The 26,167-nt window shown below is 40.0% G+C and overlaps 1 protein-coding gene and 1 pseudogene across 1 annotated transcript in view; both read left to right on the top strand.

Annotated features, from left to right (window-relative positions):
- The window catches only part of LOC116059056 (seizure protein 6 homolog), a 97,665-nt gene extending 72,842 nt beyond the window's left edge, over nucleotides 1–24,823 (top strand). The window contains exons 9-15 of the mRNA XM_031312049.2: nucleotides 9,781–9,972; nucleotides 14,444–14,638; nucleotides 17,721–17,756; nucleotides 17,995–18,103; nucleotides 19,816–19,915; nucleotides 21,265–21,273; nucleotides 23,649–24,823. Of these exons, the coding sequence (XP_031167909.1) occupies nucleotides 9,781–9,972; nucleotides 14,444–14,638; nucleotides 17,721–17,756; nucleotides 17,995–18,103; nucleotides 19,816–19,915; nucleotides 21,265–21,273; nucleotides 23,649–23,678 (671 nt within the window). The 3' untranslated portion in view covers nucleotides 23,679–24,823. The remainder of the gene's footprint in view (nucleotides 1–9,780; nucleotides 9,973–14,443; nucleotides 14,639–17,720; nucleotides 17,757–17,994; nucleotides 18,104–19,815; nucleotides 19,916–21,264; nucleotides 21,274–23,648) is intronic.
- LOC118495060 overlaps nucleotides 1–26,167 on the top strand; it is a 1,111,612-nt pseudogene that overhangs the window by 254,710 nt on the left and 830,735 nt on the right.

Below are 26,167 nucleotides of genomic sequence, written 5' to 3'. Positions count from 1 at the left end.
TAAATGGGCAGTAAGTTGGCTCGCAAGAGCCCGTTCAAGGAGTTTTGACCTTAAAATGTAGATTATAGATTGGCCTGTAATTGTTAAGAACTTGTGGGTCAGTATTTGTTTTTTTAAGCAGCAGTTAAATAACAGCAGTTTTAAAAGCTGAGGGCACAGTACCCATGGAAAACGACGAAATAGCTCTTACCGCTCTGAAAAGGTTAGACTATAATGGATGCAAGTTGTAGATTTAAAGGCAGTTACCAGGCTGGCAAGGACCTCAGGGGAAATGGTTTGGAACTGTGAGAGACTGCAGTTTGTATGGGTCGCAGTGCCAGCATTCACCAAGATACTGAAGAATTTGTAGCCTGGATTCTGATATGAGTATGGACCAGTGAAATTATCTCTAATTGAGTCAATCTTGCTTGTTAAGAAGTTCATAAAGTCATCAGCCGTCAAAGAAGAGCTGTTGGCAGGGGTACCCTGTGTGAGTTTAGCCACAGTGTCAAACAGAAACCGTAGAATATTATTATTAGTGTTACTCAGATTATATAGCTACGTTGTCCTAGCAGCTGATAGTGCTCTTTTATATGTCCTAAACCTCTCAGCCCAGGCTACATGAGAAGTGGCATGTTTAGATTTAAACCACCTGCGCTCAAGTTTTCTGCAGTTCTGTTTGAGTGCACAAGTGTAAATGGTGAACCATGGCAGCGTTTTGGTCCGAGTGCGTTTCCTGGTTATAAGAGGTGCGACAGAGTCAAGTGTGTTAAGCAAGGCACTGTTCAGGTTGTCTGTGATATTCTCAAGGGAAGCAAAAGTAGTTTTGCAGGATGTCAGGTAAGCACTCAGCCAGTGTAGACTTATTGTTGCTGTCAATACGGCGATAAGTGTATGTGTCAGGCTCTGAACACTTACTTTGAGTACAGAGAGAGACACTGAAGAAGACACAAAAATGGTCAGAGACTGGAACCTCCATGATAGATAAGATGTCCGCATCAATGCCCTTTGTAAAAAATAGGTCCAGTGTATTTCCACGGTTGTGAGTGGCGCTCTTTACATGTTGAGTAAAATCAAGACTTGTAACAAGATCCATCGTTTCCACTGCTCTAGTGTCTGAACAGTCATTAACATGCAGGTTACAATCGCCAAGTAAAATGACGTTATATTTTACAAGAGCAATTGACAATAGTTCAGAAAACTCTGATAAAAAAAAAAAAAACTGGATTGTTCTTTGGGGGTCTGTAGGTAGTTATTGCAAGAATGGGTTTGTGCATTTTAATAACCATGGCTAAGACACAGACACTTTCGGTCATGACCCAGCCTTCATGACCATAAGTGAGAGTAGGGACAAAAATTGAGCGGTAGATCGAGAGCTTTGCACACTCGGCTGTGAACCAATCCAGTGAGTGCTGATGGTCATGGACTGATGTTGCCATTAGGACCACATCATCTGCAAAAAGGAGCTATGAGATCCACAGCCCAACAAACCGCAACCCCTTCCCACCATGACTAAACCTCGATATCCTGACCATGAATATCACAAACAGGCTTGGTGACAAAGAGCAGCCCTGGCAAAGATCAACCCTCACCTGGAACGAGTCTGACTTACTGCCGAGAATCCAGACACAGCTCTTGCTTTGGACGTACAGTGATCGGATGGCCCTGAGCAGGGACCCCCTCACCCGATACTCACACAGCACCTCCCACATTATCCCCTGGGGGACCTGGTCATACACCTTCTACAGATCTCCAGAACACATGTAGACCGGGTGGGCATACTCCCAGGCCCCCTCAAGGACCCTTGCATTTTGTTTTGATAATAATTTTGTTTTGAATGTTTTGTTTGAATAATAATAATAATAATAATAATAATAATAATAATAATACATGTTATTTGAGGGCGCCTTTCAGGACACTGTGTTATCTTATATAGTAAAATATGTTGTAAAACCAGTCATCTAAATTTCAACATTTATAGATATTTACTGTTTTATTGTATTTACTTACTGCGAATGTTTCATTTGTTATATTACAATGTTCATAATGCTGCATAATGTTTGCTCATACACTGGTACATCTTTATCTCTCTGATCCCTTTTTTAATCATAACCAGGGATGTAGTGCTGCCCAGATGCAAGTGAGGAAATAGAATAGTTGCAGTTTGCATAATCCGGTTGAAATTCATACTTTTTTAAGAAGATCCAAAAGTCACTAAATCGTATGTCATGCAAGAGAAAAACAAATGGAATGGTCAAATTTTTATATTGACATTTAAGCTGCGATGATTGATGCACAATGTCAATTCATGCATTGAGTAACATGCAAGAAAACATTCCACATTAAAGTGGACATATTATGTGTTTCCGTATTTTCTGTCATATTTAAAATGTTATAATGTTGGATTTAATGTTATATAATGAGGTAAACGTATTTTAGACAAATCCCCATGAGCTAAAACGTTTAGATTTCTAACTGCGGTGATAGCCTATAAACACAGTGAATCCATGTATTCCATCTATAGCTAGCTAGCTGTTAACTGCTAAAATGAAGAGGTAGCAAAACATCCTTTCATTTTATAGTTATATTTGACTAATGTATTTAAACTTGCCATCGTAGGAACAGTGGTTTGAAACAAGCCCCAACTTTAAAGGAGAATTCCGGCCAATTTTTACATTAATCTTGATCGCTATAGCTATGCAAGTACTTTCGATAGAAAAAAACCCGACCTGGATCGGTCCTAGCAAACTGGAGTTGCTGCAGCTATGTGTACAAGCTTCCACTGAGCTAAAACGGCAGGTGTTGGGGCAAGTTTTAGAGTGCTTTTGTGCCTCTTAAAAGACACAAAATGCAACTAGAACTGCAAGCAGTGATGACGGGGTCCAAGCCACCGATGCCAGTCGCCCCCGATGCCACGGGGAGCGCATGAAAGCGGAACCCAAAGCCTGGCGGTGGGGAGGCAAACGTCAGTAAATATTGAGAGGTGTGAGCCACAACGTCTGCGGTACATTGCCGTTGCAAATGTAGTGGTTAACAGTTCATCTCCCTGCAAACTACCTTTAATAATTCTTTACAATAAACAAACTTCTTAACCCCCCTGACCACAGGGGATAGCAGAGAGAAATGAGAGAGTGACTGAGAGGGTGGAGGGGGGAAGGCAGGTGTGGTGGTTGAAGGAGCAGGGGAGGTGTCATAGGTGCCGATTTGTATTTTCCTCCATGGGTGCTCACGGGCGCACACCCTTTAAAAGTCAAAAATTGTTTGCATTTCAGAACCTTAGGAAATGGACAGCGGCCGACACGAACACACACGCCTATTAACTCGATAATAAAGCTGTAAAGTAGGCTTTCAACTCAGGACAGCGCCACCTCTCACAAATACAGATAGGATTGGAGATGAAAAGTTTAACTGACACGTAACCGCGATCAGCTTTGTGGGAAATTAAGAATCAATGCCACCGACATAACCAAACACACTATGACAGACTCTCCACTTAGCACCAACTGCAATGTTTCATTTTAAATGAATGTAGCCTACTGGCAGTCTGGCACACGTGGGTGCTCAGTATTTCTGTGGGTGCTTGAGCTCCGGACCACCCACGGTATCGGCGCCTATGAATGGTGTTGATTTTGGATTGAAAAAGTGAGAGAAAAGAGTTGCATTTGTCCACTGTGAAGGTTGTAGAAACTTTGTTAGGTGGGTTAAGAAGTTTGTTTATTGTAGAAAACCAGGGGTGCATGCGAAAGCAAAAACCAAAATGTAACGGTAGGTGGCAAACATCAGTAAATATTGAGAAGTGTGAGCTGCAAGGTCTGTGATACATTCCCATTGCAAATATTCCATTAACATTGATTGAGTAAAAGGGCCAAAACTTGTCTACGTTGACTATAGCGCCCCCTAATGGCCGATCTTCGCCAAATTTGGTACAGAGCCTCAGAGCAGCATGCCGAACGAGCCTCACAAGTTTCGTGTTGATAGCATTTACTGTTGCAGAGATATTGCAATTGAAAATGTTCCATTTAAATGCATTGAGTTATTGGCCAAAACAAATAAACATTGATTATAGCCCCCCCTTATGGCTGATCTTCGCCAAATTTGGTAGAGAGCATCGTAGTGGGATGTTGAACAATGATCTCAAGATGTTTGCTGACAACATTTAATTTGGCCGAGATATGATATATGTGTGTGGTAGCTAGCCAGGAAAATTTGTTTGGTTGTCAAATGCGCATACTTTAACGTAGCAAAATTCTTTGAATAACTTTTGGTCAGGTTCACCTGTAGATGCTATTTACCAGGTTTCGTGCAGATCGGTCGCACGGTCTAGGACAAGTTCGAAAAAGTTGGTTTTGCGCATTGTGCGATATTGTGAAAAACCTTTAAGCGGAAATGGGTGTGGCCTATATCATGTGATTCAGCTTGATTCAAGGAACACGTGGATGTAAGGATTTCTAATGTGCGATGTGTAATGTGGATGTGTAAAAGTTTATATCTCATGAACGGCTCATCCGATTTTTACAAAATTTGATGGGTACCATCTAGGGCCACTCCTGAGGCCAACCCTAGAGTGGGGTATTGAGGGGTCAAAGTGGGGTGGCCTATGGGACCCAAGTCTAAATTTACCACTTACACTAATGTGAACAACTTTGAATTTACAGGTTAGATGGGTAATGGGCCATGGACCACACCTACCAAAACGTACACATATGGACCACTAGGTGGCGCTTTAATGTTTTTTTGCCTTTAACTCCCACATTACACATCGCACATTAGAAAACCTTACATCCACGTGTTCCTTGAATCAAGCTGAATCACATGATATAGCCCACGCCCATTTCTGCTTAAAATCTTTTTCGCAGTATCGCGCAATGCGCAAAACCAACTTTTTCGAACTCGTCCTAGGCCGTGCGACGGATCAGCACGAAACCTGGTACGTAGCATCTCCAGATGGACCTAACCAAAACTTACTCTAAGAATTTTGCTACGTTAAAGTATGCGCATTTGACGACCAAACAAAGTTTCCTAGCTAGCTGCCACACACATATCATATTATATCTCGGCCAAATGAAATGTTATCAGCAAAGGACTTGGGATCCTTGTTCAACATCCCACTACGATGCACTCTATCAAATTTGGTGAAGATCAGCCTTTAGGGGGCACTATAAGCAACGTTTATTTGTTTTGGCCAATAACTCAATAATAAATGGGAAATTTGCAATTGCAATATCTCTGCCACAGTAAATACAATCAACACAAAACTTGTGATGCTCGTTCGGCATATCACTCTGAGGCTATGTACCAAATTTGGCGAAGCTCGGCCATTAGCGGGCGCTATAATCAACGTAAACGAGTTTTGGCCCTTTTACTCAATCAATGTTAATGGGATATTTGCAATGGGAATGTACCACGGACCTTGCAGCTCACACTTCTCAATATTTACTGATGTTTGCCTCCTACCATTACGTTTTGGTTTTTGCATTCACGTTCTCCCCTGGTTTTCTACAATAAACAAACTTCTTAACCCACCTGACAAAGTTTCTACAACCTTCACAGTGGACAAATACAACTCTTTTCTCTCACTTTTTCAATCCAAAATCAACACCATTCATAGGCGCCGATACCGTGGGTGGTCCGGAGCTCAAGCACCCACAGAAATACTGAGCACCCACGTGAGCCAGACTGCCAGTAGGCTACATTCATTTAAAATGAAACATTGCAGTTGGTGCTAAGTGGAGAGTCTGTCATAGTGTGATTGGTTATGTCGGTGGCATTGATTCTTAATTTCCCATGAAGCTGATCGCGGTTACGTCTCAGTTGAACTTTTCATCTCCAATCCTATTTGTATTTGTGAGGAGTGGTGCGGTCCTGAGTTGAAAGCCTACTTTACGGCTTTATTAAGTGTTCGTGTCGGCCGCTGTCCATTTCCTAAGGTTCTGAAATGCAAACAATTTTTGACTACTTTTTTTTTTTTTTTTAAAGGGCGTGCGCCTGTGAGCACCCACAGAGGAAAACATAAATCGGCGCCTATGACACCATTTGCAACAACTTGACCACCTCCCCTGCTCCTTCAAACACCACACCTGCCTCCCCCCCTCCACCCTCTCAGTCACTCTCTCATTTCTCTCTGCTGTCCTCTGTGGTCAGGGGGGTTAAGAAGTTTGTTTATTGTAGAGAATTGTTAAAGGTAGTCTGTATATGCATGGAGATGAACTGTTAACCGTTACATTTGCAACGGCAATGTACCGCAGACGTCGCGGCTCACACCTCTCGATATTTACTGACGTTTGCCACCCCACCCTCGTCCTAGGCCGTGCAACGGATCAGCACGAAAACTGGGACGTAGCATCTCCAGATGGACCTAACCAAAACTTACTCTAAGAATTTTGCTACGTTAAAGTATGCGCATTTGACGACCAAACAAAGTTTCCTAGCTAGCTGCCACACACATATCATATTATATCTCGGCCAAATGAAATGTTATCAGCAAAGGACTTGGGATCCTTGTTCAACATCCCACTACAATGCACTGTATCAAATTTGGTGAAGATCAGCCTTTAGGGGGCACTATAAGCAACGTTTATTTGTTTTGGCCAATAACTCAATAATAAATGGGAAATTTGCAATTGCAATATCTCTGCCACAGTAAATACAATCAACACAAAACTTGTGATGCTCGTTCGGCATATCACTCTGAGGCTATGTACCAAATTTGGCGAAGCTCGGCCATTAGCGGGCGCTATAATCAACGTAAACGAGTTTTGGCCCTTTTACTCAATCAATGTTAATGGGATATTTGCAATGGGAATGTACCACGGACCTTGCAGCTCACACTTCTCAATATTTACTGATGTTTGCCTCCTACCATTACGTTTTGGTTTTTGCATTCACGTTCTCCCCTGGTTTTCTACAATAAACAAACTTCTTAACCCACCTGACAAAGTTTCTACAACCTTCACAGTGGACAAATGCAACTCTTTTCTCTCACTTTTTCAATCCAAACTCAACACCATTCATAGGCGCCGATAGTAGTCTGTATATGCATGGAGATGAACTGTTAACCGCTACATTTGCAACGGCAATGTACCGCAGACGTCGCGGCTCACACCTCTCGATATTTACTGACGTTTGCCTCCCCACCGCCAGGCTTTGGGTTCCGCTTTCAGGGCGTCGGGGGAGACTGGCATCGGTGGCTTGGACCCCGTCATAACTGTTTGCTGTTCTAGTTAATATGTCTGTGCCACATGAACAGGGCCCTAACGTGACAACAAAATGCGTTTTCAACTCAGACATTGTTTAAATTAACCTACCCTGTCTTGACCCTTGGGTAGCTTGGCCTGTTAGCTGCTAGCTGCTAGCTGTTAGCTGCTAGCTGCCTTCCGTGATAAGTGTGTTCAGCCAGGCTTTTGTGAAAATCATCACGCAGCAGTTCCGTGTGTATTTGTAGCTCATCCATTTTGTGTGTGATCGATCTTGGTGAGTAGGAGGCTTGTCAGTGTCTATCTGTGTGGTAGTTCCCTTAGCCAGGCAAGCAGCCTTCGTCCCCGCCTTCCTCGCCTCCCGCAGTCGACCAAAATCCCCCCGAGTGAGACCGAGAGGACAGATCGTGCCTTTGCAGCGAAAAATTGTAGTTTATTTCCCCCTCAAAATTAGGTAATTGAGCACTGTAGTGGTTATGACCATATCAGTGACTATGTAACTACATGGAAACAGGATAAATGATGTCTGTGGCTTGCACAATAATAGCGTTACTGAAGGCTAGCTTTAGCTTGCGCTTGGAGTAGCTGCTTCAGTCCTCTGTCTCGTTCTTTCCAACTCTTGTGAGGCTTCATCTGTATATTCGGGTTTGATAAATAAGGACAACCATCAAACTCAAAAGGCTCTTCTGTGTGTTGTATATCTGCTATATTCTCCATTGTTACGTTACTCCAAGCTTCTTCCCTTGTGAACACCTCCGCTCTTCACTCTTCACACACTACGCTCCGATCTGCACACTACCAAAGCCCGTCTACGGAAAGCCGTTCCACTCCCTATTAAGCCCCATTGTACCGAATTTGGTTGCAGTTCCACCAGAGTTCCACTGGGGGTGATCGTGGTCCAGTGCAAAATGAATGGGACTCTAAGGAGCTAGACGGCTAAATTTGTCTCTTTCTCCTGATTGTCGTTGAGAAATCTCAGATTTGATTGTAGTTTTTGCAAGTTCAACATGGATTATAGGTCGAAAGTCGAATGAACGAGTACTTATGTCCTTTCAATTTCTTACAGATTGAGTCGTTGTTGCCCATAACACACTAGCATTCTGCTAATGAATGCTGATTGGTCAGTGAAGGACTGATTACGATCGGAGATCCCGCTTGACGGCATCCGAAGCAGAACCAGAATGTCAGAGTGAATATTTCGGCGTGGTCTTTAAAACATTAGCAAACCTCTTTCTAGCATGTGTATTGACAGGGAGAGCCTAACCTGTTAGCTGTGTTGTCGATGCTTCGAGAGAACAAAGGAAGTGACTCAGAGCTTGCCGTAAAGCAGTATCTCTGGCCGTATATGTGTATGACGTCATTGACATTTTAAATGGCTTTTTAGAACAAAAAAGCCACTTTAAAAAATGTTAACACCCAGCAGTGTGTATTTTCTTAGCCACCCCTTTCGAATGCAACATTCAAATTACTAGACAAAAAATTATATCCTGAGAAAAGTGGATTTTGAGGGGTATAGCTCCATAGAGTCCCATTCATTCTGCACTGGCCTGTGTGCGCCCCCTATATGGAACTCTGGTGGAACTGCAACCAGTTCAGAAGCCGGAAGTAACGAGAGAGTGCAACTTCTTCCTTTATTAGAAATTCTTTGACACTACTGTTTACCTTTTCCTGCTACAACTGAATTCCGAGGAGACAGTGTGAGGCTACAGCTAGGCTTCAGTAACGCTATTACTGTGCAAGCCACAAACATCATTTATTCCGTTTCCATGTAGTTACATAGTCACTGATATGGTCATAACCACTACAGTGCTCAATTACCTATTTTTGAGGGGGAAATAAACTACAATTTTTCGCCGCGAAGGCATGATCTCTCCTCTGGAGGACATCCACCAGACAACCGGGCGCTCAGGGGATTTTTGTCGGCTGCGGGAGGCGAGGAAGGCGGGGACAAATGCTGCTTGCCCGGCTAAGGGAACTACCACACAGATCGACACTGCTAAGCCTCCTACTCACCAACACCAGATCGATCACACACAAAATGGATGAGCTACAAATACACACGGAAAACACAAAAGCCTGGCTGAACACACTTATCACGGACAGCAGCTAACAGCTAGCAGCTAACAGGCCAAGCTACCCACCGGCAGGATCAAGACAGGGTAGGTGAATTTAAACAATGTCTGAGTTGAAAACGCATCTTGTTGTCATGTTAGGGCCCTTTTCATGTGGCACAGACATTTTAATTGCATTTTGTGTCTGTTAGGCACAAAGGCACTCTAAAACTTGCCCCGACAACTGCCGTTTTAGCTCAGTGGAAGCTTGTACACGTAGCTGCAGCAACTCCAGTTTGCTAGGACCGATCCAGGTCTGTTTTTCGAAAGTACTCGCATAGCTATAGCAATCAAGATTAACGTAAAAATTGTCCGGAATTCTCCTTTAACAAATAGCAGTACACCGCTGCGTGAAAGAAAGTGCAGACTAGCTGGGTAAACATGAGTTGGACTTGTAGCCTACAGTTAGTACTGTATCTCTCTGTCTAGGTGAGGCAAAGGAAGACAGATAATGTTGTTGACAAAACCAACCTTTTTTTCTGTGTCTGTCCATCTAGTGGTGTCTTGCCCTGACCCTGGAAAGGTGGATCACAGCAGACGGGTGCTGTCAGGTCCCCATTTCACCGTGACTTCAACCATCCAGTACATCTGCAACAAGGGCTTCATTCTGTCTGGAAACAGCTTGCTCACCTGTTTCAATCGAGGGTCCTCAGGCCCCAAGTGGAACCAGAAGCTGCCTAAATGCCTGCGTACGTACGAGTTAAAGTGTTTCTCAAGGCCTAAGTAGCTTCACCAGAAACTTAATTTAAAACATGAGACACTAAGATTCCATGTAGCCAGCAAGCGCCTGTCTGATCAATCCCGCCCACTTTATGCAGGGATAGGCCAGGTGAGTGGAGGTGTAAAAGTAGTAGGCGGGATTGGAACTTCTCTCTCAATCTCTCATACAATTACTTCTGTCGCTTTTTATGTGTACAACTGAGTGCAACACCAGAGTGACTGTTTGGAAATGTGCACCATTTGTATAATTAGCAATTATGTAAGCATTAGTTTATTGGAATATTAAAAGGGTTTTCTTTTACTCACACATGCGCACACACACACACACCCACACACACACTTATACACTCACACACACACTTACAATTTTCAGATACAGTTTATTCAGTGTAGTGCATGAACTGTTCACCCTCCATCATCTGCTGCTGTCTCTCTCTCTTCTTTCTGTCCATCATCTGAGTTTTAAATTACAGTGTGCGACTGAAAATGAATTGATTGAATGAATGAAAAAGTTGTTTACTGTTTTGGTTTCTTTTTGGTGCTATGCCAAAACGTAAAGCAATGTTATGCAACGTGAGGTCTGTCGAATAATTAGGAAACCATTTTTTATGGAAATCAAAATTTAGTTATGAGATAAAACTGCTAAAAATAAATAAAAAAGTCTGCTGTGGGATCAGACGGTTATGGCCCCTACACAATGCATTTATTTAAATTTACTTGCGACGGATAAACCCTTTCCCTTGTGGTCACTCCATGACATAGACATGAGTAAAATTTGGAAAGGAAATGGCAAAATAATCAGTATGTTTGTTGTTTATTTCAACCCCTTTGAATTGAAATATACTTAACATCATACAGTCGCTAGAGGGGCTTTGGACTTTTATTCTGGTTCTGGTACTAATACTGTACCACAAAGTTTTCTCCCACAGTTTTGAATTAGTAGAATAACACGACTAAACTATGTTATCTTACAACTGAACAAGATATTTAATATCAGCACAAAATATTAGCTTATATTGACTTCACTTAAACGTGTACACACATCTTATTATCTTACATCTACATCTACATGCAAAGTTGTGTTAAATAAATATTTTATAATTTTACTGTACATATTTCTGACTTATCAGGTGAGCCTTCTCTAATTTATTTATTTAATTAGTAATTGTGATGGAAATGTTTTCATTCTTTAAGTGATTTGAATGTGCACCAGCTGCCCTCAGTGCCTTGACCTCCTGCCACTCCTTTTTTCTGATAAAGCTGGCAAGCTAAATGTGCGTCAGTCTGATTAAAATATAATTTCCTCTTCAAACAGCCTTGAAGGCATTAACCTCATTTGCATGAACGTCTCATACTCTGCCTCACCTACTTTCTAGGTGGAGACATTTGTTCGATGGCACTGACTAATAATTAATTTAACCGGACAACGGAAATTACTTTGGAGAAGACAAGTCAGGTCATTGTTATGCATGAGATAGAGATAATGAGCAAAAGACAATTATTATGTCTAAAATATGGAAAATTGTACTTCCAAAAATTCTTCAGAACAGAACTGCAGAGAATGATGTGTCATGATGTGAAAGTGGAACTGTCTCTCAGATATCACAGACAGATTTTCATTCCTAAGGCTATGTTCACACTTGGCGTCTTTTTTTAATCTGCCAGCGTCTGTTTTACATTATAATCCTATGGATTAAACCATGTTTTAAAAAGTTGTGAGCGTGTTTTTGAAGCTCAGAGCGTCTTTTTGAAGTCGAAAAAAGTTTTTCTGAAAAAAACGCCCTACGTCAAGCACTTTTTTGACAGCCGACCAATGACAAGCGGAGTAGCCAGACCTATTGTTTCCATTACAACAAGACATCTAGGTCCCATAACGCCATTGTTTCAACAGCATTTCAATTACTATATTTCAGCGTACAGACTCAAGCTAATTCATACAGTAGCCTATAGCTAGTTTTAACCAAGATGACTGGGAGTATTTTGACCTGCAAATCAAGTCCTGGCGTGTGTGTGTGTGTGTGTGTGTGTGCGCGCATTTACCTCACACTGTTTATGACACTAAAGTTAATTGAGGGGGGTTTTACAGTTATCTGATCTAAAAAATGTCAGTCTAACCTTCTGCTGATACAATTTGTGCACACATTTTATTGATATATTTAGATTTTTTTTCTACAACCATACATCTTTTCTACACTGAATTTCTCAGTTTACAATGAGTTTACAACCTCAGTGACAGGGCTCGACAGTAACGGTTGCCCGGTTGCCCTTGGTAACTAGATTGAGTCAATTGGCAACCATTTTTGTGGCCTCTGGTTGCCCTCTTTGGCAACCACCTGTTCAATATTTGTTTTTCTTAATATATAAAAACAAATCAAAACTTGCAAAACTGGAAAATCTTATTTTAAAAGAAGTCAATATTTTATTTGGATGTCTCCGTAAAGTTTAAACACTACGTTCGTGTGCAGCTGTTGTGAGACCGCTTTCCACACACACACGTTTGCCGTGAAAAGAAAAGCAATTTTCTGTTCATATTAACGCCGTATGTTAAAATCAGGTGCTAATATAGTACCAGTGTCCGGTATCTACCGGACGGAATAGCAACGCGGATTTCGGTGCCTCGTTACGGTGCCAAATGTCTGCGCTGCTGTCTGATGCTCCGAAACAGACGTTAGAGGCTACAGAAGCATCGCTGCATGTCACGCTAGTAAACACTGTTAACACGTTACACTTGGCAGCAGGTAACGTTAGCTCGTAGCTGGATTAAACACGGTTAAAATGCTGACAGCTAAACGGTGTAGTGTGACTGTATTTCACTGTAGATGATTCCAACAGCGGGATGTACAACCGTCTGCCGCTAAAGCTATGAGCTAAAAGACACAAAGTAGCACTGGTCAACGCTGTTGTCGGAAAAACAAAACAGATGGGACTAAATGTTGCGTTTAGTTAAAACTGGTGAACCTCGCGGTGCATTCAAAGTTATTGTAAAATACCCTTTTCTCATCTGTTTTTTTCTTTTAACAGCAATTTACTGGTGAAAGAAGTTATTATTGTTAAAAGTTATTATTACATTTTTAATAATCTTTTAAATTCCCCCCTTTTTTGTGCTGATCCAAAAATTGACCCGATCTGTGACTTAAAACCGTGATCCGATCCGTGAGTTCTGTTATCTGTTGCACCCCTATTTCAGAGGGATGGGAAATTAAATTGCAAGCCATCATCTCATTGTTTCATTATTAAATTGTGTGGTATAGTTACATAAGAAATCAATTGCTCCAAATATAGGCAGTTTAAAACATGGCAACCGTATTGTCAATTTCGGCAACCATAAGCTGATGCCTGTTTGCCAAGCCAGCAACCACTCAAAAAAGTTAGCATTGAGCCCTGAGTGAACATCATTTCACAGGCTCAAAATCTTATCGCCCCTTACTTGAGCCCATATTCATCCCCTGAGGAGCCTGAAAGGAGCTGTGAACGAAATACTGAAAAAAACACAGATAAAATGCCGATGTTTTTTCATGGCCACATGCACTTACATGCACGCGCGGCCCTGACCGGCTATCAAAACAAAGAACAGAGAAGCTCAGATTACAACACACACAGAGGGAGTGTGACTGCACTCTCTGCTCCAGACGCCATTACTCTACTATATTTTTACATCAGCACATTTCATGGAAATCTGACCATTATATTTGGACATTTCTTGTATAGAAGTGGACATTTTTATCTTTTTTTTCTTCTTTTTTTCTTCTTTTTTTCTTGATTCCACAGGAAATGTTACAATTAACATAAAGGGCTTATTTTTTACATTTTCACCCTAACCTCAAGTCCCACATAGAGTTTGCAAGAATAACAGTGGGAATTATTTGTACACTCACAAATGTCTGTAACACATAATGCAATTAGATGAATATGTGAGCCAAATGTACGCACATATGTACATATCTATACAGGGACATGTACAGAAAAAATTAGAAATAAAATATAAATAAATAAAAGAAAAAGGAAGAAAAATGTTAAGGGAAAATTAAACTACAAATCCCTCTTCTGTCGTTAAAGTACAGCGGCAATGGCACACCAAGAAATCGGTGGCACTATAGATTATATATCATTTGAATTTATCTGAAGTTTACTTAGGAGGAATCAATGCTGTGCATGTCCTTCATTCTGTAGTGACCTTAATTTAGTAATGTAATTAACCATGGGCCGCCAAACAGACTTGAATTTTGGACATTTTTATCTTGATAATCACTCTCAGCAGACTGGAATAACTATACGTAATTTGAAGGCAGTCTGGACAGTAGTACCATCTTCCACTGGCCCCACTGATGTTAAAACAATATATTGTTAAGAAATATTGATTGAACATTATCATTTCTGACTCCAATGCACATTTCCTACACAGTCTTGTCAACCTGACATGTTTCTCCTCTTTAACTCCAGCGGAGACTTTCGAGCCCTGCAGTCACCCAGGAACACCTACATATGGGATCCCCAGCTCCAACAAGCTCCACTTCCAGGCTGGAGAGAACCTCTACTACTCCTGTCTGATTGGCCATCAGCTGCTGGGTGAGCCTGTTCTTCACTGTGTCCCTGGACACCCATCCCACTGGAGTGGGCTGCCACCTGTCTGCAAAGGTAAGGTACTGCGGCCTCATGTTATTACTACATTGTCAGGTCAACTTCGGTTATACACAAGGCCAAGGATCCTTAAAAAACTGCTTCTTAAAATACATGATCTAATTCAAGACCATGAAAAATATGAAAATCTATTAAATCCTAAATAATTAATAATAAATACATATACATAAATGTTACAATAAGTAACTGAGTAATTCAATATTTTGTTTAGCTCAACTCAGCTGGTTACATCCAGTAGTCGAGACAACTAAGTCATTTAACTGGTTGAAGAGTCTATGGAAGCAAAACATGAACATTTTACAAGCAACTGAATACCTTACTGTGAAATTTAACCACTGCTACATTTGTAAAAATGTTGAAATTCAAAAACCATTGAATTCATATCAAAGTTATAATTACCTTAGGAGGTAAATTGAAACCTAGTCTTTCATTGCCAGTCCTACCTCCACAGCGCTGTGCAGTAAGTCATTTGCTCTTACCAGTGTATCTCCATGTGTACTTCGTCCATAGCAATCCCACCAATCGGTCCCAAAACTTCCCAGCTAGAGAGGAAATGCCATAAACTTATTCTTTGTAAATCTTTACAATCATTCCCCGAAAGAACCAAGCAGGCCTGCCTTGTTGCACGATCCAAATTTTAGGCTTTATTTCAGGCTTTATCCTGGAAATGTACTTCCGTTGATCTAGACTACGACTATCCAAATTGATGGTTTTGGGAAAAATGTGACTGAGTGTCCACCTGCAGTTGCATCCGCAAAATCATAACTGTTTTTAACTTTTTAAGCATGCAATGAATGCCATTAGCTCCACCGCAAACCCGCACCCCTGTGTTGGTGTAAACAGTGAGACCCTGGTGTGTCTCTATTTATCTGTAGTTATTTCTGTCTTTGTGCTGCTGCACCCCTGAAATTCCCCTCTGGGGATCAATAAAGGCCTCTCTTATCTAGTAAAATATATTGTAAAATCAGTCAGTCATTAGATTTCAACGTTTATAGATATTTACCTACTCATAAGATTCTTTCTTTGCTTCGTTTCCTTGCTTTGTGTTAATAGAAATTAGAATACACTTTAAACATTGCCCATTAAAAAAACTTTTGAAATAAAACCTGAATGAAAGTTCTAACTGTAGTTAAAATTAACAAAAATGTAACATTTTGTAATACTGAATTTATTGTAATATTTTACATTTAATTGGTTCATTTGTATTAGCTGTATTCTCATATGGTTCAACTGATTCATTTATTAATTTCATTATGCAGCACAGTCTTATTAGAAATGAGAATTAAAAACATGTCTAGTCTGTTGTCAACTCTAACACACGTTTTAAATTCTAGAAGATTACGGGTGTGAACTGTTAAATGCATGGCCAGATTAACCTGCTAGGGGGCCCTGGGTTTCTAGGGTTCTAGGGCCGTTGCCTGCTTTGGTCTTGGCTGAATGCGTTCAGAATGAGCATTTCATCTTGGTGAGAGTCGGCAGTGTCTTTGTCCTCAGCTGTCCCCTCGCCCTGTCAGTTGCACTCAGACTGTTGATGCACAGCAGTGCACTTCTTGATGTCAACTTTTTACAGCAGCCCATTTATTTTATTTTATTTTTTTATATATGCCGTACTCTCAGAGCTGCCAGTATTAACTGCAGCAGTATTTTTACATGAGTACTACTATGAATATTGTACCTCAATGTGTGCTGGAAAGCTGAAACTAAAATAGCATGAATCAAACCTGAAAAGCTTAAAATAATAAACAAAACATTATCTGTTCAGTTCATAAGTGGCATTAGTCAAAATATTTTTCTGGAACTATCTTTTGCACTCAGTGTTCAAACACAGTCTCAAAAATTCCATTATACACATGACTTTACATTCTAGTGCAGGCAAGTCATGTGACCCCTTATTTAGTGACTCCACTAGAACTATTTGACAATTTGAAAGATAATTTAACAAAACAAGAAACAAGCTAAACAAAGCATGTTTCAAAAAAGCAGGAAAAACCCATTAGTCGCATTGAAAGGCCTAAGACTGAATTTTGCTGTCCTGACATTTTAAAGAAGGTTGTTCCAGTCTAGAGGCTGAAATAACAAAAGAGTGGTGTTTCGCAAAATATCCAGACTGGAGGAGATACCTGTCAGGTTGCTGGTGGAGTTTTAGTAATGGAAATTAAATGGATAGAAAGGTCATTGTACTGTTCGCCGTGGCATTTTTTTGCAAGCCCTTAAATTATATTTTGTCGAGAAATTGCAATCATGAATAGCACATTTCTATTTGAGCAGATTTAAGCGTTGAGGCCAATATAAGCAAAGTGACTGCTTTCTTCCACCTGAGAAATATTACCAAAGTCGGGCCATTCTTAATAAAGCAGAGTGCTGAAAAATTGATTTATTTTTTCATTACTAGCAGGTTGGACTATTGTAATTCACTCTTCACTGGCCTACCAAAATAAGCTGTTAGGAAAACTGCAGCTGGTTCAGAACTCTGCACTGGCTCCCAATTTCTTTAAGACTTGATTTAAGGTACTTTTACTCACATACAAAGCCTTTAGTGTTTGTATTTGTACTACTTTTATATCTCTGCCTTTTTATTTTATTATGTCTTTTATTCTATTCCTATTAACTTATTTGTCTTGTGAGTGTCTTTTCTCTCTTGTGTTGTTTTTAATGCCATACTGTAAAACACTTTGAGCTGCATTTCATGCATGAAAGGGACTATACAAATAAAGTTATTATTATGTGGATAGTAGCAAATGCATAAATCAATGGTTTGATAAAATATGACACTAATTTTACGACAAAATATAATTTGTGTGCTTAAAAAAACATGTCCCTGTGCTCAAAATGTCCCACTGTGCTCATTCAGTTTACTGAAGAAACCTTTCGGTTAAAGTTACACATGACACATGTCATAGTTTGGTTCAACATGTCATTCAACAATTCAAGGGGATGAAGTTTGTTGGATTTTCATCTGTGGATAAAAGGACAGAATAAATACAACAAATGAGCCAATAACTACTAACTTTCTTTTTATGTTTTGTAATTCATTTAGCCCTTTCCCCCATGTTTAACATTGCTACTGTATTCTCCTCAGCTCACCCAGCGGCATCAGATCAGCACCGATTAGATGGTAAGTTATACCAAGAAGTTAATTTTACTTGCACGCCTTGAGTCTTCATTCGCATGAAAGATATTTGTGCTAGCAATATTAACCTTACTTTATTTTGCACATTTAAAGCTAGCTAATTGGTTTCTAATAAGTACAAGTTATAAAACATGATATATACAGTAGAAGAGTTTGTTTAAAACAATACATTTTACCTGTATGAAAATAATGTATTTAAATGTCCCCTTTATTTCTTTAAAAGTGTCTACTGCATACCTAAGAATGGAGGGGGCCCAAGTAGCATTTGCTGTCTTCATCCCCATCATCCTCCTCCTTGTCCTCGTTATGGGGATCTACCTCTACTTCTCAAAGTAGGTTCAAGTGATCAGTGAAAATGTAAAGAATTGTTGACATTTTATATAAATAAATGTGGCCTCAGCTTCTCTTTGTCACTGCTATTACACAATAGATCTTGATTTTATCAATTGTCAATTTTAACAATAAAGACACAAACAACTGTCAAATAATTAGGAACAAGTTAGCATGATAGACAAAAATAGAAGAAAAACAATAATTATATGTATTGGCAATAAAATAAATATGAGATGAATATAAATGTAAATATTGCTAAGAAAGAGGCATGCCATAAATGCTAGCATTGCACTCTCATTTTATCCAATGTAACAAAGCACCAGCAACTGACAACATTAGCAATTAGCTGATTAACACAGTGGAGCATTTAGATGACAAAGAGCCAGATATTCTTCTCAGGAGTTAGTGGAGACCAAACCAGAGCTAAAAGGGGAGTGAATATTGGACAAGTGCACAGAAGCATGACTTCAAATGAATGCTAATAATACAAAAGTTATTTGTCTCAGAGGGGTAATTCAAAGGCACAAAGAGTAACACATAAAAGGGCAATTCGCAGATAAAGTACAGATACAACACTCACAGTAATGGGTAACAATTAAACAACAAGGCTACAATAGCTTGTTGTGGAATATATGACCAAAACAATTCAATGAATGCAACGTCAAGGCTCTTGACATTCCAGAGACATTGTAGCCACATGGCCCGGTTCTGCTGTTTCTTCTCATATGCTACCAAACACACACACAGGTTTTGATACATGTCTTCAAGTTTTGCTACTTAAAGCTATAGTGCATAGTTTCTGCCCCATTAAGAATTCTAAGTAATGACAACAACGCTGTCGGCGCGTCCACATAATACAAGCCTTCCGTGATCTTGCACAGCCCCCACCCCTCCTCCACACAGTTACTAGTAGCCAAGAAGGACACAAAGCATTAAAAAAACATGATGGACTCTTCAGAAGAGGTAATTATCTTCACTTGAGCTCTTCTGAACATAGAGATACAGAGAGAGTTGTGTAGAGCTGATAGTCTTAATTAGCTTTGTAGCAACTCATTTGGCAATGGCTTGAATGTAACGGAGGTTCATTAATATCAAAAAGTTTCGCACTAAAGCTTTAAGTGTCAATGATCCTTCATTTTACCATCCACCTCCACAACACCTCCATCACAGGTGGTCTACTGTTCTCCTTATTTGAAACACAAACTGACTCATCAAAGCAGGTGCAGTATGTCAAAGGTTGAGAAAAGTACACAATTTAAGCACTGTAACAACACAGCCCCTGCAGAGAAAAGATATTCAATAATTAGACCCCACGATTTACTGAAGGTCTCTTGAGTCTCCTGCATGGTGGATGTGATCTTTAGTAGCATTATTTTCTGATCCCTTGGACAAAAGAGAGGGCTTGGACAGCTTCCATCTGATCAAACATGAACTCAAAGAGAGGCAAATGCAACTATATTTAGTCAACTGTATTTTAAGAATAGCTATCACAGGATTAGGATGAAGGATTTCAGCACACTATGATGAAAAATAGAAGTCCAAAGACCCAACCAGCAACCAACCAGCAAAATGAGTTAAAAATGTAAAAGATATTTGTCCTCATGTTTGAAGAAGTGTAATTACTACATGCATGTTGCTGCCATTATTCCAGGATGATGACTTTGTACATATTTCCTTCTTTGTCATGAATGTATTCTCTGTCTGTGCTCAGGGTTCAGAGGAAGCCACCACATCTCTCCCTGTCGTCCAACCTACCATATGAAAACATCACTGGAGAATGTACGTTTGACAACTCAGTTTATGAGACAACGGTGAGTCAACATATGTCAGACTGTAAAATGGTTGCCATATGTGTTTGTGTGATGTGAAGAAAATAGCAACATCTGCAACCAAGATTACAGGTTTCCCTGATGTTAGCATGTAGCTACATGTAGCCGTGTATGTAATGTAAACACTGCAGTAGCGTGCCTGGACCAGATGACCATATAAAGAAATCTGGTATGAGTTGACGTCAGTTAACTGTTCAGAACAGTGTGAAATCTGAGGTTGGGCTCACAGGGATTTCTTTTACAGGGATACCTTTACCTCATTATTTGAAGCTTTGCCCGTGTTTAATATGAACATTCAACACTGTATCATTATATATGTGACAGAAAATAAGGACAAGCATAATAGGTCTCCTTTAAGAACTAGGAATCTATTTTTTTATTTTATGTTTTAACAACCAATACTAGGTCAAAACATATATAAAGTATATATATATATATATATATATATATATATATATATATATATATATATATATATATATACATAAAATATGCATAAAATAGTAAAGCCCCTTGGATTATATATACTATACTGCAGTGGTGTAGTCTAGTTTTTTGTAGTGAGTATATTGTGATTTTCCCCTCCCAGCTCCATACTCCCCGTCCCAGAGCGACACCCCATACGTTTTTTGTAACGTTACCACATACAGTATAGCATCCGAGTTTCTGTAACGTTAACGTCTGCTGCAGTGTCCCTTAAAGCTAGTAATGGTCAAATGAAGCTTTGCGAACCACTGTCTTTATTTTCTGAGCTCACTAGATGGCGCTCTCTGTTCAAAGAAAAAGGTTAAAGGAATGGCAATTCAGTGTGTTTTCAACCCTTTGTTGAACAGAGAGCGCCATCTAGTGAGCTCAGATAAGGACAGTGGTTCGCAAAGCTTCATTTGACCATCACTACTTGAAGCGGCAGTATAGCTTCAGGGGCAGGCTTACGAAAACACTGAAAGAGTGTAGTTTAAATTTGCTTTTTGTTCTTTAGTGATTTACATGAGTTCATTTCATATTTGCGCAGAGAATGACTGCCAAGCCACTGTGTTGTTGTTCCTAAGTGACTCGCAACACAGACAGGGTGAATTTATTAACGAAATGTGAACGTTCTGTCACAAAACAATCGTTTTTACGTAATGTTGTCCTATATGTATGTAATATATACGGAAATCCTTGACCTTTTCTAGTGGGTATACGGCGTATCACGTCGACTACACCACTGCTATACTGCATATAATCATTAATTATCATAAATTAATAAGGTACAGCGTCAGTCCAGCTGATGACATTCTTTCTTTGTGTTGAGTTATTTTTCTTCTTCTTCCATGCTGGCAATCTTGAAGAACAATGAGGTGAGTTAGTCCTGAATCCTGAGACACAAAGAAACAACACACAAGTTAAAGTGTCATTGATGTAAAGGATAAGTCTGGTGAAATTCTTATCTTATGCTTGTCGCATCGTCAACAAATTGGATATGCAGTCCCAAACCAACAATGAATGTATCTCCTGACAAGTATTGTGTGTGTGTGTGTGTGTGTGTGTGTGTGTGTGTGTGTGTATCGAATCCTGATCTTCTACCTCTGTGCCATAGAACTCAATTTTTGTCCAAAAACATGAGTCAGCCACACTGTTGCCATGGGTAACATGTTCCCTCATTACCATAAACACACACACTGTAGTTTACCACAAGAGTTGTTCATGGAGCAGTTCGCTAGTCGCGGGGTGAACAAAACGAACCAGATCTGTTCCCCCAGTTAAAGATTAAATTAATAACATGAAGATTGTAATTTTTTTTTAAATCTGTTAAAATCCAGATGAGGTAACACAGTGGGAACTGAGCCTATGCGTTGCGTTTGCAGTAGGGCTGCACGATATTTAGTTTCATCGTCTACATCGCGATGTGCGATAGTCACATCGCAAGACGTGCAATGTTAATGCTACAACTTTTTTGCTGCTTGATAGAAAAGTAAACTTTCACCGTTCTCCTTTTACATGATTGTTACCGGCCGACCCTTCTCTTTTAGGACAGGTGGCCATGTGGGCAGCGTGTGTTTGTGATGTAACGTTTAGTCTCGCTTTGCCAGACCTTCCTCCACAGCGCTGCGGAGGAAGGTCTGGCTAGTCCACACAGCATTCCGGGATGATGCTCTGCATGGAGCCACTGCAAAATAGCCTCAGGAAGGAACTTGTTTTGGTGGAACATGTGTACGTTAAAAAGTTGTTTCAGTCGTGCAACAGAAATCTCAGATTGGACAGATAGTCTAGCTAACTGTCTGGATTTACCCTGCAGAGATCTGAGGAGCAGTTAACCATAGTCCTCATAAATCCACCCGAGTTTAGAACGCCAACACAGAGACAGAGGAAGGAAAACGGACATCATGCATCCGGCGGAATTTCCTGTAGCACCCGAGCAATCCCGGAAGTGGAACGTCAAGGGTGTAGACTACGTAACGTTAGTCCGAGGGGGTTTGTTATAGCAATGAGGTGCTCCCGTGTGTAGAGAAGTACCGTAAGCAGCAGCTGCCGCAGACACAGTGATGCACATGCTTTTCCATGGGTAGTGAACCTACAGTAGTCAATGTTTTATGTTCGCTGCAAAGACAAAATAAATCACCTGATTAATGCAATGATATCACGACGTCTCCCAAATTCTCTGGGCGGGCAAAGCAGAGAAAGGGGAGGTAACCTTGCCCCTTATGAGGTCATAAGGGGCAGATTCCAGATCACCAATCACAATCGATGATGATCAATTTATCAAACAAAACAAGGCCCCGCTAGTCAACCACAACCTGAAATTTAGAGGAAGCAACATGCATGCATTATTAATATTGACTTTAGCCTGGATTGATAGTATTATATGAATACAATGGTGTCATGTGAGTCAACCAGTGTATTTAACTACCTCATTTCCCTCTCCAAAATCACTTCAGAAGAGTAGTCACAGAGCTTACTTGCTTTGGTGTTAGCATTAAAGTTCAACAAAGAATGGTTCACATAAGAAAAGTTACTTTTTAATTTTTATTTTCTATGTAGATGCACTCCCCTACAAAATCACCAAAATTATTTCCAAATAGAGCTATTTATGTCATCTTGTATAAATTACAGTGTTTTTTCATATCGCAATATATATCGCAGGAAAAAAAATATATCGCAATGTCAGTTTTGTCCATTATCGTGCAGCACTAGTTTTTTAGTATTACTAACTGGGTGTCTATGTGTGGAAAAATCCCGAGACACACAGTGTTAGTGAGGTTTTTACCATTGTTCAGCAGCGCTTTGTCCGCCAGAGAGGTTAGGCGAAGCTAACGCAACTCATTTTTGTGTGAAGTGTGAAGAGCAATGACTACTGACAATGAAACTACAAAACTACAAAAACAAGTGAAAGTGTGATCCAAAAAACACACCTTCAATTACCGCTTATCACAACTAGTGCTGCCAATGAGAATGAAACAGAGATAACAAATTCTACGCTCAGCCGCTTGAAGTTGTGTTGCTGTTTGTATGCTGGAAAATACTGCAGCAATGTATAGCACATCCTAAATAAATGTTAAATGTTTTCTTTAATTAAATAAGAGTCAGCGATTGTTAACGTATGATCACACATTTCTCCTTTCAATGATCTATGATATGACATTGGTGTTTCATGCTGTAGTTAGGGGAAATGTTTGACAGCCCCTGTTGTGTATGCAGCTGTCTCTGTGACCTCATGTCCTCATTCTCTTCACAGGAAACAAGAGAATATGAGGTTTCGATCTGAAGACACCAGTGTATGTGTTTCAGTATGGACAGATAAGAAGCCTGCTGGCCTTTCCAACGTCTGTCAGACTCACACCTTTGGTGACTCCCTTCACCCTGTTCTCTGTACACTGAATATGAGCCTCCCTTTATTTATCCAACAGAGGACACCACACTACCCCTGGAAAGGCTGGGCTACCGGATTATTTTTCTAGCTCTTCAACAGCAACCGTCCAGCAGCAGCAGTTTGTACAGTTTTTAATCCTGTGCTTGCATCCTGAGGACTTCCAGTGCAAAGTGCCATCTCAGAAAGCAGGGAATCAATGCGAAGCTTGTGCTATTAAATGCATATAACCACAGATGTTACATTGTGTTATGTACATTATACGCTATATGTCTCCTGCCACCATTTAAAGACCATTCCTTGGATTTATGGGATGTCTATTAAGAGTAAAATCTTACAATTGAAACAACAGCATTTGCTTTTAACAGAGTATGCCCAAATAATTTGCTCTTTGAATTGATGCAACCTTCTGAGATAAAAAAAAAAAAAAAAAATCAGAATGTGCCTTAAATAAAAAGGGCCTTGAAGGAATATCTATCTTTCTGAGAGTGAGATGAGAAAATTGATATCATTATCGTCTGCGTGTTAAGTACGGAGCTGGACTAAAAAAATGCTAGATTATAGTTACCGAACATAGTTTTGGGCTCTCAAGTCTCACGCATTCACCATGAGACATGTATTTGAACCAGTTCACACGCTCACACGCCACACCTTCTATAAACCCAGTGAAAGCGATAATTGACGCGCCTGCATCAATCCCTCCCTTTTTTCACATCATTTATGAACGCCATTCCAATCATTATTGGGCTTTTTAAAGAAACTTCGGACACTCAGCTGCCGTTACAGTTTGCAATATGTGCGCACCGCCGCTGCGCGATTCACACAATTCACACAATCATTAACCCTCGGGTTGTCCTCGGGTCAAATTTGACCCATTTTTAAAAAAAAATGGGTTTATCAGAAAAGTGGATTTCTTTCAACCAAATTTTCAGAAAAATAACGCGGATTGTTCCACACAATGCTCTTCACACGTAAAATAAATGATCAGCCCACTACTTTCTTTAAATCTGGATGTTTTATTCAATTTTATAGCATTAAAAAAACAAGAACATTGAAAAAAGTGACAAACATGTCCGCAAAGGCTTAAAAAACGTGGGGGGAAAAACCCACAAAAACGTCAAAGGCGCAGAAAAAAATTGACAAAAACATCGCAAAAAGTGACAAAAACATCGGAGGGAAAAGCAACAAAAGCTTTAAAAAAGATGATCAAAACGTTGAAGAAAAAGTTTAAATTTTGAACCAGAAAAACAAAAAGTTGCATGGTTGACAGGAAGACAACACAAGGGTTAATATCCTCTGCTCTCGTATTTCAACGTAAAAAAACTAACAGAATACTGTGCGGATCTCCGCTGTGCATTCACGCACCACCACGCTGCCCTCACGCCTAGTGAAGTCAGTACACAAGGCAGACAGAAGTGATGGCCTAATGAAGCTTTGTGAAGCATTTTCTTTATTTTCTGGGCCCACCAGATGGCGCTTTTGTTAAACAAAGGGTTGAACACTATGGATCCATAGTACACTGAGCTGCCATTCCTTGAGTGTTTTTCTTCAAACTGAGAGCACCATCTAGTAGGCTCAGAAAATAAAGAAAATGCTTCACAAAGCTTCATTTGGCCATCACCAGAAGAAAGCATTAAATGGAGCAGCCACTGGTGTACTTTTAAACGTGAGTAGTCATTCATGGCACCAGCAGCTACTACTACTGCTCTGTGTGCAGACAGGAGAACTCAGGTGCCCATCAAGGTGTGACAGATATGAACAGGCAGTCAACAAGTGTAATAGTTTTATGCTGTTCAGTGGACTCGTTTGGGGCCAAATTTCTTTATATCTTTGATAAAAATTTTATTTGGATGAATTTGTTTGTAATTTATCAGATTTACCAATTGTTATAATTTATATTGCTGGTAAGTTATAAAAAATAGTAAAATTGAACTGCTAGCAAAACCTTTGAGAGAATTAGACGTGGGAAGTAGGGGAGCAAGGGGTGCAATAAATAAGGTCTTATGATTCTTATTACAAACGTTCTGGTCAGTCAGGAATAGGCGTGTTTTGAAATATAAATAGCTATGAGTTTTGTGGGCTAATGCACAATAAGCCTAATTCTCCTTTGCAATAATTCACAACATTTACAATCAGGGAGGCAGACTCATAAAAATATACAATAATTAAGATCAGTTTATATGATATATATAGGAATGATGGAATAGGGGCATTAAAATGTGTCAGAGGCCACCAAATTTGGGCTTTTATGGCCAAAAAAATTGGCTTCCCCCAGAACCCCCTAAATCCCACCCCCAGATGTGATCTCACTCCAAACATTTGATAAAACTTGAGAACTCTTACTGAACGGAACTGGCGTTCTTGTTACTTATAAGGTGAGTCATGTC

Source organism: Sander lucioperca, chromosome 5, assembly GCF_008315115.2.
Source record: "Sander lucioperca isolate FBNREF2018 chromosome 5, SLUC_FBN_1.2, whole genome shotgun sequence".
Taxonomy (NCBI): Eukaryota; Metazoa; Chordata; class Actinopteri; order Perciformes; family Percidae; genus Sander; species Sander lucioperca.
Note: the sequence above shows the minus strand (reverse complement) of the source record. Positions and strands in the feature narration are given on the sequence as shown.